The sequence below is a fragment of the Lissotriton helveticus genome, chromosome 12 (genome assembly GCF_964261635.1).
Source record: "Lissotriton helveticus chromosome 12, aLisHel1.1, whole genome shotgun sequence".
NCBI classification, from domain to species: domain Eukaryota; kingdom Metazoa; phylum Chordata; class Amphibia; order Caudata; family Salamandridae; genus Lissotriton; species Lissotriton helveticus.
Genome location: NC_136073.1, coordinates 86929980 through 86948435, shown reverse-complemented (window position 1 = coordinate 86948435; position 18456 = coordinate 86929980). Strand labels below are relative to the sequence as shown.

At 45.0% G+C, this 18456-nt stretch overlaps 1 protein-coding gene across 1 annotated transcript in view; it reads left to right on the top strand.

The window, feature by feature from the left end:
• LOC144797891 (extracellular calcium-sensing receptor-like) overlaps nt 1–18155 on the top strand; it is a 148803-nt gene extending 130648 nt beyond the window's left edge. Inside the window, exons 6-8 of the mRNA XM_078668694.1 lie at nt 6569–6577; nt 17008–17131; nt 17227–18155. Of these exons, the coding sequence (XP_078524820.1) occupies nt 6569–6577; nt 17008–17131; nt 17227–18155 (1062 nt within the window). The remainder of the gene's footprint in view (nt 1–6568; nt 6578–17007; nt 17132–17226) is intronic.
• Nucleotides 18156–18456: the final 301 nt, after the last annotated feature.

The window sequence follows — 18456 nt, the reverse complement described above, 5'->3', positions numbered from 1 at the left end:
AAGGTTGGTGGGGATGTGCTTTGGGGGCCTGTTGCAGACCCCCATGGGGGTGGGGGTGCACTTGGGGGGTCCCCCCCTGCAGTTCCATGTACAAGGGGGCAGGCACCACGCGGTGCCTGCCACGTTGTTCATGGGAATGCACAACATGTTAATTTGGCATTGCCGTGGGTGTTGCTGTAAGCAGCACCCGCCGCAATGTCAAAAATTTGGAATGCAATTCGCATCCTAATCAGTGGTGCAGGACCGCCGCATTTCTGGCGGCCGGTCCCAGCACCGCGAGGATGGCGGGCGGACTAAAGTCAGCCCACCATCCCTAAATGGGACACACCTATCTCAACTTACATCATTTTTGCTGTCAATGATTTCCTCTAGCTGCACTCTGCAATATTTCCTGCAAAAATTGTGTTTATGCTGGTGTAATCTCACATAACTTCTGGTATTTTGGGATATGCGTGTGATGCAGGCCACTGTTTTTCACGTCATGGGCGGTTATGTGCTATTTTAAAGCATTTTGATCTAAAAAGCAGTGCAAATTCCTATATCAGCATTTTTGCAGATTTTTGTAGAATTTCACATAATTTGTCAGGTATTTCACTGTATTTCCACAAAGGACTAAATCTTTCGGTGTTTGGGGTCCACTAAATTCCTACCTCTTAGCATTTCCTCATTTTCCCCTGATAAAAACGCAACCCCACTTGTTCCCCTCTGCCTAGCGCCTGTGACACACAATGCTTCAAAATTCATTCTAGAGACATGAACATTTCCTGCAAAAAAACACTTTTGGCAATGGGAGTAGTTGCTAAGTTTGGGCTGCAATGTAGACCATGAACCACGTCCTCTCTGTTACAAGGTCTAGCCTAAATCTCTGCCAGGACTCCCTGAATGTGTCAGGATATGGCCCACCAGATTACAGGGTGCTAAAATGGAGAGGTGCACCATAGCCTTAACACTGAGCTGCTCCATAAACCAAGAATGCACCTGCAGCTGAAAACCGCTATGGGGATTGGTGGTGGCCTGCGGCACTGAGGCAGACCTGACCCACCACCTAACACCTGTGGGCAGGGCCTACCAGCAGCGGCACAGCTTTTTGGCATGGCCTACTGGACACAGGTGGGTTTGGCACTGGGCAGCATGGGCCTCCTGAACATTTCACCCTGAAAAGTCAAGCAGAGCTACTGCCTGGATGTCTTGAGAGAGACCTGGAGCATGAAGAGCACTCCACAGATGAAGAAGAAAGCTGCAGTTGAGAAGGTCTTGAGCCTCTCGCTGCAGCAGGACCCCTGTGTTGAGAACTGGCCCTGGTGGTGCTTCTCAGCCAAACTTAATATTCACATTGGGTGGGCGCCTTGTACTCCACTCTGTCCGCAATGACCTGTAGATGACAACTGTGAATGTGAAGCTCTAGGGCACTGTGCCATCACCTTGGTGGGGATCACTCCCGAGGACAACCAGGGCTGAGGTTGCCCACTGTTTGGTGCTGGCCACACCCTGCTGTAAAGACCCCTTCAAACCCCACTACGCTCACTACATACCTCACTCCTGACATCCACCCTGCAGCACAATGGGCCATACAAGAACACTGAAAGAGATAGGGTCTGGTGCCACTTCCAATGCAGACAGAACTCTACCTCACATGGAGAGGGGTCCTGGGTTGGTGCATCCCCTTCCCTTGTGACAATTTGAGGAGGACACTGCTATATTGCTAAGCAAAGTATTGATGGCTGGTGACAACTTGCATAAGATTCTGGAACACAATATCGACAAAGTGGCTTTGGATCTCGGACTGTTGAGAGACGATCATTGCAAGCTGGCTACTAAAGTCAAACTCCATGAAGATGTTCCTGGTGATATCAAACCAGCCGTAGCAGTGCCGCAGGGGCAAATGTGGGATCTCACACGGAGGACTAAATTGATTGACAAATGAGCTGAAGATATGGAGGGATGTAGTCACAGGAACAGCATTAGAGTCATTGGATTGCCTGAAAAAATGCATACAGATGTGGTGGCTTTCCTGTCGACCTGGCTGGCATGGAAGGTGGCGCTGCAGTGTCTCTCCAAATTAATTGCTCTGAATGGAGCAAAAAGAGTGCCTGCTATATCCACAGGGTGCAGGCTACGTCTGTGGTGGCAAGTGTAATACAATACAGGGATGGAGACTGCAGGGCTTTCGCAGGACGGGCCGCTCCCAAGTAGAAGACGTCAGTGTGATGATCTCAGATTATACTCTGGAAGTGCAGCACAGACACACTTCCTTCTTGGAAGTTCAAAAGGCTTTGAGGGCAGCAGACCTGAGTTATGCACTGTTGTTCCCTTCCAGGCTCAAAAGCATGGTAAATGACCCGGCCTTAGTCTTTTATACTCCTGACAGTGCATGGGACTGGTTGGAGCAATACAAAACTGTATTGAAAGCTGGCGATTGGAGTAGATCCATGCCATTAAAATGAAAATGGAGGCGTCACTGAGGTAGGCTAGCCAGAGAAGGCTTCCCAGGGACCAGATGGAGAGGGAAACAACAGAGGTTTTGGAGTCTGCAAGCTCGTTTGCAACAGTATCACACAGCTCCACAGTGACTGGAATTTTGAGCTGCAAATCCAATAGCTCTGACTCTGAGATGTCAACAGGGGACACAGAAGCGCTCCTACATTAAACCATTACAATCATGAGAATCACAAAAAGGCTACCAAACTGGATTTCCAGGTAGTCCTCAGGACCTTTGAAGAAGTGCACAGGTGACAGTCCACATCTTGAGGAGAGGATGCTGATAAGTTGGCAGGAGCCAGGAGCCCACTTGGAGGATGATGAGGAGCTTGAAGACCCAGCACTGGCTCCCGAGCTGCATGGAGAGCCCACCCACACCTACTGTATGCCCAGGATGGGGCAGGGAGCAGTGTGTCTGCCAGGTACTTATCCCCAGAGGAGCTGGAGGGCAAAAAGGCCAAAAAAGAGCTCATGCCTCACCTGGCAAAGAAGCTACAAGGAGAGGAGAGGCATGAGGCAGAAATATCCTTGACTGAGAAGAAACATTTGCTGGCACATGAAATTAGTCTGAAGGAGCTGGAGCTCAAAGCCAGAAAGATCCTAAAATCCAGGGACAATAGTGGCAGCGTAGCTGCAGTGTCCATGGGAGAGATGAGAGTCTGCAAAACACAAAAACTGCTGCCAAAATATGTGGAAGGAGATAATTCCGACAAGTGTTTTTTTGCATATGAGGCAACTCTGAGGGTACACAAGGTTTCAGAAGAATATTGGGGGGTTAGCTTATGGAAACTTTGAATCCTGCTGGAGAGAAAAGAGGTATATCCTCCTTCTATTTATACAATTATCACACAAAATACTTGAGTGTTACCAACACTGGTCATTTCTGTCTTTTCACAATTAGTGAAAAGTGGAGATACTACATACAGCAGTGGAAGGGGGACCCAAGCTAGGTGCAGTGGCAACGACAGCCTCTTGAGGAAAGTGTGACTACAGAGGAGGTGTTCCCCAACGCTGAACCATGAATCCTGTAGTTTAATATGACTCGGGTTTGCGTCCTAGTAGATGAGGGAATGGTAGGAAATATTTTTTCTTTTTTCATATGATGTGAATGAATATCATAGCTAGGAAATCCTATTACCCTGATGAAGAAATGTGTCCATCTTGGGTTCGTATATGTCGAAAATGTTAGTAGTTCAAAGATTCTAGATGTTCAGATGAATCATTGCATCTCATCTATTGACCATACCTTCTGCTTTTAATCATTACCAGGGGTACTCAATAATAAAGAAATTTCTTTGAGTACACTCCTAGGTATTTTTTATCTTTTTTTTCCTGAACTGGACCATTGTACTTGTCCTGCAATAAGGTATATAAGAACTCACTGGTCTTTGGACCTTAATTGAGTTTGCTGGGTGGCACTGATCCTACCCCAAGGTGAGAGGACACCAATGATGATGCATGGCATGTTACGTTGTGGGTGAGACAAGCACGTAAGTATATTTTTATGACCCTGCCTTGCTTAATTTTAATTGTGAAAATAGAAAAGTGACCATTAGCTTATGGAAATACATGCCCACAGTAAGGAGCGACACATTGCTCACACTTGGGGCAGATAACCAGGCAAAATATGTCCCCATGAAAGGTATTCTTGTTGCTTGATTTGGGACGACCCATGAGAAATACAGTCAGAGGTTCAAGGATGGCCACAAACTCCCAAACCAGTCTTGGGCAGATTTTTTAGATTACTCCAGCAAGGCACTGAAAAGGATTCCATTCCCAATCTGGCCACCAGAAGAAAAAATGTTGTTGACAAGATCACTGGTAAATTTGTTCCCAATTGCTATGAGTGTTATTCATATGAGCACACCAAGGGTGACGGCAAGTATCCCAAGAGGGAATATCCCCTCATTAGGGACAAGACCCCAGGGTTGGCCAGTGTGGTGTTTAGAGAGGCGATACCTCAGTTATTGTGGGAGAAACCAGCAAGGTTACCCTAGTGTCCCTGCATTACAAGGAGATGGCGCACAAATCCCACATGCCTTCCAATATGTCCAATTATAGGCAGTGCGTCGCCATCAATGGGCAGGGGGTGGAGGATCAGATGTACACAGAAGCCTGTATGACTACTGTCAATTGTTATCTGATGTCCTCGGGGTAGGTGACACCCAAAACATTCCACCAGGTTGTAATAGCAGACAACTGAGAGAGTCACTCCCTTGTGGCTCTGATTCCCTTTGTCTGGGAGGGTCCTCAGGTCTTCTGAAATGTGCTGTGCATCCTACCATGCCTGAGGACTGTGTGTTAGTGAATGTTTTGGAGCACACTGCTGGTAAAGAAGTGGAGGCCAGGTCACACCTGGAAATGTTGGGGTTGTCTATCAAGGAGGATATTGCCTCCCTTGGTGACCTATCTGAACTTGCTGAATAAAATGTAGAGGATGGACCCACCAAAGGGGAGTTCTGTAAGGCACGGAAGGAGTGCCCAACCATAGAGAGCATTAGGCAACAGGAGGGAGCCCAGACAGCTAGTATTACCTCTATAGATCGTCTCATATTCTGGGACAATGAACTCTTGTATAGTGAGCCCAAAGCACCTATGCATGGGGCACCACATGTGATGGTGGTCCCCCAATATTACAGGGCCTTCCTACTGGGATTGGCACATGAAAGTCCGCTGGCATGACATTAGGGAAGGACAAGTCATTTGATAGGCTTATCTCCCACTACTATTGAACCCAAATGAAAATATCCTCATATATCTATATGAGGATATCTTCATCTGCAGGACTTATCTCACCTGCCCAGGCCAGTCGTAAACTACTTACCTGTCCTTGGCACCCTATTTGAAAGAGCGGGCACCTTTCAGTCTGGGCAAGGAAGGGTAGGAGCAAGCTTATAAAAACCACCCCAAGATGTGATTACCTACATGCTAGTCCTCAGGAACCAGGTGGTCAAGTTCTGGAAGAAAGCGTCTGAGAATTTGGATGCCAGCCAGGAAGTCATGAAGTGATGGTTTTTACAGATGACTTCTATGGTCTAACCTCCTGTCATCTAAAGAAAAAGATGGGCTAGTGAAGGGTGTCAACCTCTCCCCTACCTTCAGTCCAGAACAACAGAGTTGCTCTGGATGCTGGGCAGCTTGCTTTATTGTTTTACTTCACTCCTAAGCTTACATATCTGTGTTCCCATGATATTGATAATGGAGACTGCCTGTCTATCAACAATAAAATATGCACACGGTCTGACAAAGTGAGGGTCATGGTGGAAATCTGTAAAATGCTTGGAGTGATTGAGCACTCTATATTTCCTAGTTCACCCCATTGCTGGTAGTAAAATCTGTAAAACTGGGCGCTGCCCCACAACTCATGTTCTGAGTGGACTACAAGGGGCTCAAATCAGTCACCTAGACTGATGTTCACCCATCATCTGAGCTGATGAGCTCATTGATAGGTTAGGGGTTTCAAGTTTATGAGTACTTCTAAACAGAGGTCAGCATTTTTCACACCAGAAGCCACTTCTAATTTAAGGTAATGTCCTTTCCTTTGGTCTTAAGAATGCCCAACCCACCTTCCAGAGGCTGATCAACTAGGCTTGTCTGGGATTGAGGCCTTCAGCACTGCTTACCTGTATGACATAGCTATCTTCAGCAGCAGCTGGAAAGACAGTTAGAAGTGCTTCAGGTCTTTCAATAGGCAGGCCTGACTGTCAAGAATAGTATGTACAAGATAGGACAGGAGCCTGTGGTGTTCCTGGGACACTAATACTCAGGCAGAAGTGAGGGCCTTCCTGGGCCTCACAGGTTACTACAGAAGGTCTGTCAAGGGATATGGCAATGTTGTTGCTCCCTTGACTGAGCTAACTTCCAAGTAGCAGCCCAAAAAGGTGGCCTGGGCAGAGACCTGTCACAAAATCGTTTACTTCCTCAAACAGGCCATAAGCAATGTTCCTGTGTTCAAGGCCAATAACTTTTCCAAAGAATTAATTGTACAAACAGATGCCTCGGAGCATGGCATAGGGGCAGTTTTCTCACCACTCAATTGGGAGAGCCTAGACCAACCTGTAGCTTTAATTTCTTGGAGTCTACATGCTAGGGAACAGAGGTGGAGTGCTTTTAAGAGGGAAGCGCACTGAAAAAGCTGAGACTATACTTGTGTGGATCTCTGGGTTCAGACACAACACAGGAACCTCAGATGGCTCATGCAGATGAGGGATGAGAAAACCAAAACTGTTGTGGCAGTACATCTACCTACAGGGAATGGACTTTATAGTGCAACACCGGGTGCTAGGGTCAAACCACTCCAATGCTGATAGCCTATCTAAGTTCCTCTGCCTTCGTAATGAGTATTCCCAGGAAATTGAGCGTTTCTCCCTACTTTCAGTTGGGGGAACACATGTTAGACCTGTCAGCCTTAGGGTGGCCCTTCCTCAAAATTTGCCATTTAACCTCCATTCAAATTAGTTTTTGTTAATCGTAGGACTCTGTGCACTTTACCGCTGCTAGCCAGAGCTAAAGTGCTTGTGCTCACTCCACTAAACATGGGTAAATCGGCTTACACCGGTTTAGCATGTTTTATTTACTTATAAGTCCCATGTAGAGTGCTATACCATACAACCAGATCCTGTACATTAAATGCTACCAGTAGGACTGCAGTACTTATTGTGCCAACCTACTTAAGTAACCCCTTAAAATATCTTCCAGGTCTGCCTTTGCAGCCTGAATACAATTTTAAACTGCCAATTCAACTAGGAAATATAACCCCTATGCCAAGACTTAAACTTACCTGTCATTCCATGTAAGTCACTCCAGAGTTAGGTAATAGGTTCTCCCATAGGACAGAGTGCATTGTAATTATAATGTAGTACATGTACTTTTAAGGTTTGAATATCCTCGTAGTGAAAAACATCTAAATTTGTTTTTCATTAGTATAAGGTCTACCTGTCCAATAGAACAACATTGGGTTGCCCTAATACATTTAGTAAGTGCTACGTTTGATTGGGAACTGGTAAGCATGTCATATTTGGTATCTCTTAAACTGTAATTTAAAATCCTCTTTAACTGTAAAGTCGGATTTTAAACAAAAATTTGGGAAATACTATGTTTTGATAGTTAGCATTTTCATTCTCTTTGCCATTTGGTGCCTCCAGCCTGTCCTAGGTCACATGACTGAGTGTAGTTAGCAGTTGAACTTTCTGAATTCCGCCCAGACAGTCACACAATAGAGGGATTAGGTGTGCTTTAATGGGCCTTCTGTTAACAGAAAGGGGGGTTGCTGGGCACATCCCCATTTGCAACTTAATAGGCTGTGCTCTGCCTTCACACATCAATCAATCAGTCATTTGTAAAGCGCACTACATACCCGCGAGGGTCTCAAGGCACTGGGGGGGGGGGGCACTACTGATCGAAAATCCAGGTCTTGAGCATCCACCTGAAGGTCAGCAGGTCTTGGGTCTGTCGTAGGCTCAGTGGGAGGGTGTTCCATGTCATGGCGGTGAGGTGGGAGAAGAATCTCCCGCCGGTAGTTGTTCTTCGGATGCGCAGGATGGTGGCGAGTGAGAGGTTGGCGGAGCATAGCTGGCGGTTGGGGATGTTAAAGGAGAGCAGTCTGTTGAGGTAGGCTGGGCCAGTCTTGTGGAGTGCCTTGTGTGCGTGGATGAGTAGCTTGAAGGATATCCTCTTGCTGACGGTGAGCCAGTGCAGGTCCCTCAGGTGGATGGTGATGTGGCCGTGGTGTGGTACGTCGAGGATCAGTCGTGCTGAGGTGTTGTGGATGTGTTGTAGTCGTTTGATGAGCTTGGTCAGGGCTCCCGCGTAGAGGGCGTTTCCGTAGGAGAGTCTGCTGCTGACGAGGGCCTGGATGACTGTCTTTCTTGTATCTGTCAGGATCCATCTGTAGATCTTGCGGAGCATGCAGAGGGTGTTGAAGCAGGAGGAGGAGATGGCGTTGACCTGCTTGGTCATTGAGAGCATTGAGTCGAGGATGATTCCCAGGTTGCGTGTGTGGTCGGTGGGTGTTGGGGCTGCTCCCAGTGCCGTCTGCCACCAGGAGTCGTCCCAGGCTGAAGGGTTGGAGCCGGGGATGAGGACCTCCGTCTTGTCCGAGTTCAGCTTCAGACGGCTGGTCTTCATCCAGTCGGTGACAGCCTTCATTCCTTCGTGGAGGTTGGCTTTGGCGATGATGGGGTCCTTGGTGAGGGGGAGGATCAGTGGAGTGTCGTCAGCGTAGGATATTATGTTGAGGTTGTGCTGTTGTGCGACGTGTGCGAGCAAGGTCATGTAAATGTTGAACAGTGTCGGGCTGTTCGAGGATCCCTGGGGTACGCCGCAGATGATCTCGGAGGCTTTGGACCGGAATAGGGGGAGGGCTTGTCACCACTGCACCACTGCATTGACCCTGCAGCCAGTTTGGAACCAGGGTAGGGGAGCCAGAAAATTCCAAGAAGTCTCCTGATTCAAAGAAGGCACTTTGTATAAAAATAGGGCCCTCAGACCCACTCTTCAGTTATCAGAGGACTGTCTGCTGCTACGGTCTGCTGTGCACTCTGCAAGACTACTTTACTGTAGCTGGAAGGACTGCTTTTCTGTCTGGAGCATGCCTTGAACCATCAGAGACCAGTCCTGCAACTTCACCTCGGCCCAGGACTACCAGAGTAATGCCAAGGGCTAGTTTTCTGCCCACCTGTTCAGAGAAACAGGGACATAAAAGGCTCATATCATCTTGAACACATACCTGGACCCAGTCTAAGTGAGTCTTGAACCCTCAAATGGCGTTCCACCAGTCCAGAACCCTTTGCTGTGCCCAAAAAGCCAAACTCCAAAACTGAGTACCTAGAACATTTTTTAGCTAAAAACTGCTCTGAGAATCAAGGGAAGACCGTGAACAACCTGCTCCTCTATCCACCAAAGGTGCATCAGATGTCAGCATGACTTCACGCCGGCTCCCACTACATTCTTCTCTGGAGCAGAAAATCCTTTTCACCAGTCCTGAGCCAAAGGGGTATCTAGCCTCTTGAAAGTCTTGTCAGCTACAGCCTCCTATATCATACCCCTGGAGATTTCTTAAATCCAAAAAAAAGACGATGTCCTAACTTAGACACGTTCACTGCCACTTTGTACAGTGGCTCTCCGACAATGATGCTCCCTCCTCATACACTGCCTGCAGCATTGCCCTGTAGAACTTTACCTTCTCAGAACTTTTTCTTAAACATTTCATCTAAGACCGAAGCAAAGCATTGACCAGGCCAAATTCACTTCTTGTGTCTAAATCGCACTCCATCGCAGTCGTTTTTTTTTCCAATTGTTAGCTGGTCTCATGTGACCAGATGTCCTCGATTGGCTCTTTGATTTTTTAAGAGCTAGTTTTTAATAAAAAATTCAAAAACTTATACTTGTTGGTCATTTTGGTATCAAATAATTTATTCAAATGTACTCTATTTTTCCAAATTGGTGTAGGATTTTTCTTGCGTTTTGTTTTCATTTTATTACTATTTTGTGTGCTGCATGAATACTTTACACACTACCTCTAAATTAAGCTAGACTGCTTTTGTGCAAAACTTCCAGAGGGTTAAGCACTGGTTAATTTAGTGAATTATGTGGTTCACCCTGGCAGGGATTGCAGCTGTTGCTTGAACAGGTGTCACAACCCCACTTCAACCAACAACCTAATTTCTCACAACCTGCATGCATGGTTAAATATGATTCTGTGTACAATAGGTATAGTGAATGAAAAGTGGCATAAAGAGTACGTTGACTCCCATCCCCACTGGGAGACAACCTTCAAGGTTCCTTTGGGTGATGTCATCAGAGGCTATTTCCAGACTAACGAGGGCATGCCCCCACATTCCAACATGAAATGGGAGGCTTTCAAAGTGGTGATGCAGGAGTTTTCCATTTCCGTAGTAGTAGGGATTCAAAAGGTCCTTGAGACTGAGTTAATCTATCTTGAGACATCTGTCTATGTTCTAGAATGAGACTTCTCCACAGACCCATCCATGATACCTAGGATATTTGCGGGGCAAGTAAAAAATGCAACCATATTAGAATGGCTGAGAGTGAAAAACACAGTCACCCTATCACTTGCATTGAGGACTTGATGGGTGACGTAATGAGCACTCAGCACAATATACACAAGCTTTTTTGCAACTATTATATCGACCTGTATTGAGATCAATCCCCTGTCCCTGGGAAGGAGATAGAGATTTCTTAGAAAGGGGCACATTGCCTCATTTGGGGAAGCAGAAGGGTAATGAATTGGGAGGGACTGGTAAAAAACTGGAGCTCAATATGTCCATTGCAGACCTGGGACAAGGCAAAACTCTGGGGATAGATGGGCATCCATATGAATTCTCTAACACCTACATAGCCCAACTTGCATATAAGCTGGCTGCACATATGCAGGTGTGCTAGAGATTTGTATGTTACCCAGCACCACAAGGTAAGCACTCATAGTTAACAAACCCAAGGGCATCTCTCTGGATGTGTCAACGTATAGGCCGCTGAAATGTTGAATTTTGACTACAAAATTTTCGGAAAAGTGCTGGCTAATCCATTATTGCCACACATGTATGCTGTTTTTCATAGATGACTTTTTAGAATACTGGATGAGACCACAGCACAGCATTACACCACTGCACTGATATTAACTACAGACCTACATAAGGAATTTGATACCCTGGACTGGGGATATCTGAGAGCGATTAGGTGCTGCATGAACCTGTGCTCAAGATGGGATAAATCGGTTGCCTTGTTGTACTCTGATGCCCAGGTGTGGGTCAGATTAGGCTGGTGCGTATCCAAGTCCATTGAGGCGCACTGAGGAATGCAGCAGACCCAATGTGTTTTGCACTGGTCGTGGAACCTGTTGATTGTGTGTTGAGGACTGATGGGAGAGGTTTGGGGCTACCACTGCAGGTCTTTGAGCATGTGATCACACTATATGTGGATGATATGCTCCTCTTACTCAGTAATACTGACACGGGTGCACCCTGGAGTGCTGAGGCCTTGCAGCTCCTTGGGAGTCTAGGCTTCATACGAACTACGGTAAGTCCTGTGCTTTTCCTGTCTCTACTGAGCTATAAAGCCATTTGAGAAGTGAACACAATTGCAGGATTAAGAGGCCCCTCTATTTCCGAAATATCTGTGGATCAAAGCATATCGCTCTAGGATGGATGCAAGGGAAGGGAATTTTGGAGAAGTACTGGGAGCTATATGTGGGAGCATAGCATCCTGGCAATCCCTTAAATTACCCATTGACCAGAATTGTGCTGTCTGAAATGATGATTCTGTCTCGAGTTCTATAATACTTTGTAAACCTGCCTGTCTGGATACCACAGAACGGGTTCATGGAACTGAATGCTCAGCTACGCAACCTGATCTGGTATGGAAGATGACTCTGGGTCTCATGGGAGACTGCAGTGCCCAACTGGTAGAGAGGTCCTGGATTACCGTACTTTGAGCTATACTTCTTGGAGACTCAGCTACAGTGGCTGGCTAGATTTTGATGGTACAAAAAGGGGTGGCGATGGACGGAGCATCTGAACCAATCAAACACTCACACCCAGTCAACAGATCTGGGTTTAATCCATCACCATTCTTTAGCCCACTCTGCCACCCCAGTTCAGACATGGCCATATGCGAATCAGTCTGACCCTGTGCCTCATGGGAACAGTCCAGCCCGAACTGCCAAGCCATGCCTTCCTTGGACCGGAAAAAAAGCGTCCTAGGACCGGTTTCTGGCATTTCAGCCGTCTTCAGCCAGGCTTGCTTGAATCCAGTGGCAAAGGGAGCAAGGGACTGACGTCTGAGCATACCCTGTCAACTTATGGCGCACAAAGCGGTACAAAAGGGGGTGGCGATGGACGGAGCATCTGAACCAATCAAACACTCACACCCAGTCGACAGATCTGGGTTTAATCCATCACCATGCCATCCGGGATTGCTTGTTCGCAATGCTTTTTTCCTGTTCGCGATCGCTGTTTGCGTCCTCGGGGGGAAATATGTTGCGAAAACACATTTTGAGAACACGGACAAGCAAAAAATTTCGCAAAGTCACGGAACACAGAATTTTGGGCAATTTCACGTTTTCCGCGGAACGCAAAATTACCGTAATTCCGCAAATTCCACAAATGGAATGGAATTTACCACCCAGGCCTATTTGGCAGTGGCAACAGACTTGTATTATGTCTATACCAAACCCTTCTATATATGATGACAGATAAAAGTGCAGGCACGGCAGACCAGGTGGGAGGCCACTGTGGGAAGACTACTCAAAGGGAAAGGATGGGAACAGGCATTGGAGAGGGGTGCTCCAAGAATCATGGAACACAGTTTACTAATATATATACGTTAAAAACGTGCACAATACGTAATTCACCCCGCACAGACTAAACATCTTGCTACCGATGGACACCATGCACTACCTACACTGCAATCTGATTGATGCTGACTTTACACATATGGTCAGGAGCTGCACCAATATAATGCAATTCTAGAACAGAGGGGTGGGGAATGTGGAGTGCACAGTTGACACACATGATTTGCGAAATCAGCAGAATGCATTCTGGCCATATGCACACATTAGATGAGCAGGAAAGTTGGCAACAGGTTCCTTGATTTTGCCTTAGTTATTGACCATAGAGAGATAGCCCAGAACTGGTAATCACCAACAGGCAAACGCCATAGTAGATGGAAAAGTGCGCTGGAGAGCTGGGCTATAGCTGAGGGGGCTGCTTTATGGGTAAAGGATCTGAGGGGGGTCTGCAGGAAGCCTATCACTGATTTATGGGTGAGAGTTCTCACAGCCTTCACGGAAGCCAGTTTTCAGGTAAGATCCCACATTTTATGGGCCTCCCGGAGACCATACGTCTCACCTTCCCCTTACAGGTTTGCGTCCCAATCTATTTAACTGATTTAGGTCCCCTGATCACAACTAATAACTGTAGGTACATACAACTAACACACTTAGGGCCTGATTACGACTTTGGTGGTGCCGCGCCCGCCGCGCTGCTGCACCACCAGAACCATGGTCAGGCCGCTCACCAGATTCAGAGTGTCCTCCTGCCTGGCGGGCTTTATATTTAAGGTTCCCACAGCAGTGCCCTGGAAATGGGCACTGCAATTGCAAGACCAAAAACAGTGCCTGCAAGGCATGACCTGGTAAGCCCATGCTGTGCAGGAACTGGGTACATGCATACAAAGGGGCACATGTTGTGCCACCCTGCATGCACGCCAGGTTGCAGAGGCACAATTTCCTCTCCGCTAAGGTTTTCGTGGAGGAGGAACTGCCATGAAACTCCATTATATGCTTGGTGGGGCCTTAGCAGTCCTGTCAAGCATAATAATGCCTCCTGACAGCTGTAACCCCACCAGAGAAATGCGGTACCCTGGTAGCTGTGGCAAGGCAATGGCATTTCGACTGCCCTAATCGTAATGGGACAGTTGGGAGACAACTGCACGCCCACAAGTCTGGGGGTCCATGATCCTCCAGACTTCTAATTAAGCCAATGTTCTTCTTTTGGTATCTGTAATCAGAACACACACCTCCTTAATTCTAAGGAGTGTGCAAGCTCTAAAATATTACTTGCAGGTAATCTGAACCCATATAATTGGTGTTGGAAATAAGTAAGGCTACACATGTTTAAGTATGAACATGCGAATGTTTGTTAATATTGTATAAAATGAATAAAACATATTTAAACAAAATAACTATCTAGTTATTTGTAACTTTTAACCCTTCGGGGTACATCGGCATATTCTTTGCGACACTAATTTCTCAAAAAATATAAAAACAATATACGCCAAACGAAGCAAAGGTGCTTTCTTCAGTAAAGTTATAGTTCCACACCAAGCTTTATATAATCATTTCTTTGAGTGTTTTTTCTGTAGCTGAAGGGCAAAGAATTGTCACTTTTTGATTTCCTATTCCATGTTGCTAGCTCTAGCCTCATATCAAAGTGCCGCATTAATGATCAGTATTATCTTAACATTTCTCTAGCTTGTTTTCTATTTTTATCAGGTGAAAAAGTGAAAGGATACAACAATTTGTAAAAGTACAGTTGGTTATTAGAAATATGAATATGAAAGTGAAGATCAAACAAGACTCCTCAAAAAAGATAACCTCGGAGGTGTTTGCTGGTGACGTGGCCATCAAACATTTTCTAAAGTCTAAAGAACATGAAGGAGATATAAATGCTGTCTCTGTGTATACCAATTCCATGGAATCAAACCCAAAGTTAGATACTTTAAATCCCTTTTAGATATTACTATAGATATTTGACAACTTAGGGTTTCCATTAGCAAAGTAGATTTATTTCTGTGAGCTCATGGAACCATCTGAAACATTGATATTCTCTATAAGACCACTTAGCAAGGCACAATATTCTACATCATAAGTCATGTTTGGTTTAAAAAACAAAAAGTCTGGCTTCAAATGGGGAGAAATGTTGTTTCTGCCTAATGGGGATGCTAATCCTTGATGAGGATTGTAAGCTGTGATCTTGGGACGACGGAGCAGCATAGATGAAGTGTAATCAGATGGCTTTCATCAGCTGTCTTTTTCTACCCAGAGAGTATAACAGGACTCCAGATATTAATCTGGCTACAGCATAGAATCCAGCTATTGGGCTTAGAATATTAGTGCTGGAATTGCTTCCCTGCAAAGCACAATGGTTTAATAGGACGACTGGGGTAAAATTGATAATCAGACTAAGCTGCCATATATATATTTTCAGTTAGGATTAGTTTCAAAAGTTTTAGCTTGAAAGGCAGCAAAGTGCCGGCTCTCTTCAGAGTATGCTGTGTCTCCACTGGTGGTCTGCCAGGGAGCATGAATACTCAGTTCACAAAATACCTCTAGCTTTGCCGGATACCCCAAGGAAGTACAATTCAGAGAGCAGTGAGTGTCACCTGGATATTGCTACATTCACATGTCCACAATAATAAGGACCTCCTCTAGCAGTTCCATGAATACATTTTTAAAAAATGGGGTCAATTTATAGTCCTGTCCACCTCCTTAAGGGATACATTCTAGGAGAGTCTGGTATAGACGATTTCTACTTGGTATGCTCTTAATTGTACCACATCATGAAACCCATATGGCTCCTGAGTATTATAAGGAAAGTCTTAGTATGAGATATCTAAAAAAGGGGCGTCTGGCTAAACTAGACGGCAGCCTTAGTGATCCATTATGCAGAGTACAATGCAAAATTGCAATAAACTTGCTGCTTCCGTGTGTCTGTCAGAGTGAAGTTCAGATGGGCATAAGCCAAACAGAATATTATAAAGCACTCCACCTCACATATCTTAAGTAGTCTTCTCTTGACTGAACAATATTTTGGTAGTATGCCAGGGTACAATTACATTATCTACATTTAATTTAATCTTTACAGCCCATATCCTGTCATCCCCCTACCTTCTTCATTCCTCTTATGATCTCCTAGAAGCTAGGAGCACAGAAACACCTACTTTAGTCATCTTGCAACAGTCTGTCCCCTTAACAAGTCTCAATGATCAGATTTCTAGAAGAAGAAGAAGGAGAATATGAGAGCTGGTGCATACAATCCCTTAATTCTAACCAGCTAGTACCTCAGTGGCTGCATTACAAGTCGTTTGATTCACACTGGCACATAGGCCGAGAGCTTGTAATGGCAGATCCTGATCAGATAAGCAGGGATCCGCCACCTTTAGGAAGTGCCAGCTGCTCTCTAAAATGTATTTCATCATAATTATGGCCTCTAAGTGGGGCATGCTGGAAGATGTTTACACAGATCAGAGGGAGGAAAGTGACAACTATCATGTATGTGTTAAACTGGTGTGTCATAGCCTTAAAACCCCTTCCATCTTAGTAACTCCAGCTACAGCCTCATTACTGGCAAATAACCGCAGATCTGTCAAATGGCCTCTTGTATTAAGGAACCAAGGATCTCTTATAGAAGAATATAATGCCTTTGTATAGTCCTTTCCAGAAGATGTTACCCCACCCTTTGCCCAGTCTTTTATTACAGACACTCACACCAAACTGGCTGTATCTTTGAAACTGATTCTGACTAAACCCCTCCAAAGAAAGTATTAGCTAAAACATACAATGTTAGAAGCAATCTATAGTATAAAAAGGCTTGTTGTGATGCCAAAAAAGCACTAGTAGATGCATTACAAAATAATAACTTGCAAGAGGTATGTGCCTTAAGGGGCTTAAACAAGAAGACAACTACATTAGCTCGGGCAGCATGGGAGGAAGCGTGCTGGGGGGATCGGGTAATGGGTACTAAAATGGGGGACAATTCTTTTTTCTGGAAAATAATTGTCAATAGGAGTAGGACTTCAACTTCAGAGTTAGATTGCCATCTGAATCCAGGGGCCTGGGTCGAGCATTTTTCCCAGTTATATAAACAGACCGCTATAGACTCCCATGTACAATCTCTTACATTTTCTCGCCACATTTCATTGTTAATGACAAAATACATTAAAATTGTTTAACTTTCAATAGAGATGTTGTCAAGGACACAGTTGGTTAAAATTGTTGCCTATTTCTTTTAGGTACCTGTCTCTGTGTGCAGTCCCAAGTGTCCCACCGGATCAAGAAAAGTTGCAAAAGAGGGACAACCCAGCTGTTGTTTTCTGTGTGTCCTGTGTCCCCTTGGTGAGATTTCTAATGAAACTGGTGAGTAGATCAAAAATATTGCGGTTCTAGTGCAACATTATTGAAGACAAAATATGGAATACGGGTTTAATACTCATCTTAATTTACTATTTCAGATTCAATACATTGCTATAAATGTCCCTGGGACCAATGGCCCAACCACAATCAAAGTTGTTGCATTCCAAGGATCATAGAGTTTCTCCACTATGAGGATCCCTTAGGAGCAACGTTGACTGCCACCAGCATTTTATCATCCATAGTACCTCTAGCTATCTTGGGACTCTTCATTCATTACAGGAAAACCCCTATTGTCAGAGCTAACAACCATTCACTCAGCTGCATCCTGCTCTTGTCCCTTAGTCTTTGCTTTCTTTGTACATTGGCCTTCATTGGTCACCCCACTCAAGAGAAGTGCCGTCTACGTCAGGTATCCTTTGGCATTACTTTTGCACTATGTGTCTCATGCATTTTAGCCAAAACAGTCATGGTAATTGTTGCATTTAATGCCTCCAAACCCAACAGTGACTTAAGAAAATGGGTAGGCCCCCATCTGTCATGTACTGTAATCATTGTTTGTACTGTAATTCAGGTTCTCATATGTGCATCTTGGCTAAGCCTCGCTTCACCCTATTCCCAATACAATATTATCTCTAAGCCTGGAGTCTTAATACTTGAATGCAATGAGGGGTCTCTAGTGGCTTTCTGGTGCATGCTGGGATATCTTGGGTTTCTGGCCACCACCAGTTTCATAGTTGCTTACCTAGCCAGGAACCTCCCTGACAGCTTCAACGAGGCCAAATATATCACCTTCAGCATGCTTGCATTTATCAGTGTTTGGATCACCTTTATTCCTGCCTATCTTAGCACTAAGGGCAAGTATATGGTGGCCATGGAGATCTTTGCCATCTTGTCTTCCACTTCTTCTTTGATTTCCTGTATATTTTTCCCCAAATGTTACATTATCTTGTTTAAACCTGAGTTAAACACAAAGGAACATTTAATGGGGCGGACAAGGGGAAAAAGCAACAAGAAGAAAGTGATGTAAAGTAAGATCATGCACTTATTTTATATTATATTGTTATCATTAAAAAAATTCACATTAAAATTTACATAGATTTCAAATGTGTGTAAAACCAAAAATAGCACAGTCCTCTTGTTATTATATGAAGTTAATCAGGTGGGTGGGTCAAAGCAAAAAATGGGAAAAATGTCATGTCGAAACCGGATGTACATTGTATCTGGACCTCAGATGTTTACAGTTTTCTCTTAAACCAAATGTATTTGATTACATTGGCTTTAAAATCTGATTTCAGCATTGATGTATGAAACTGTATCTCATCATTTAC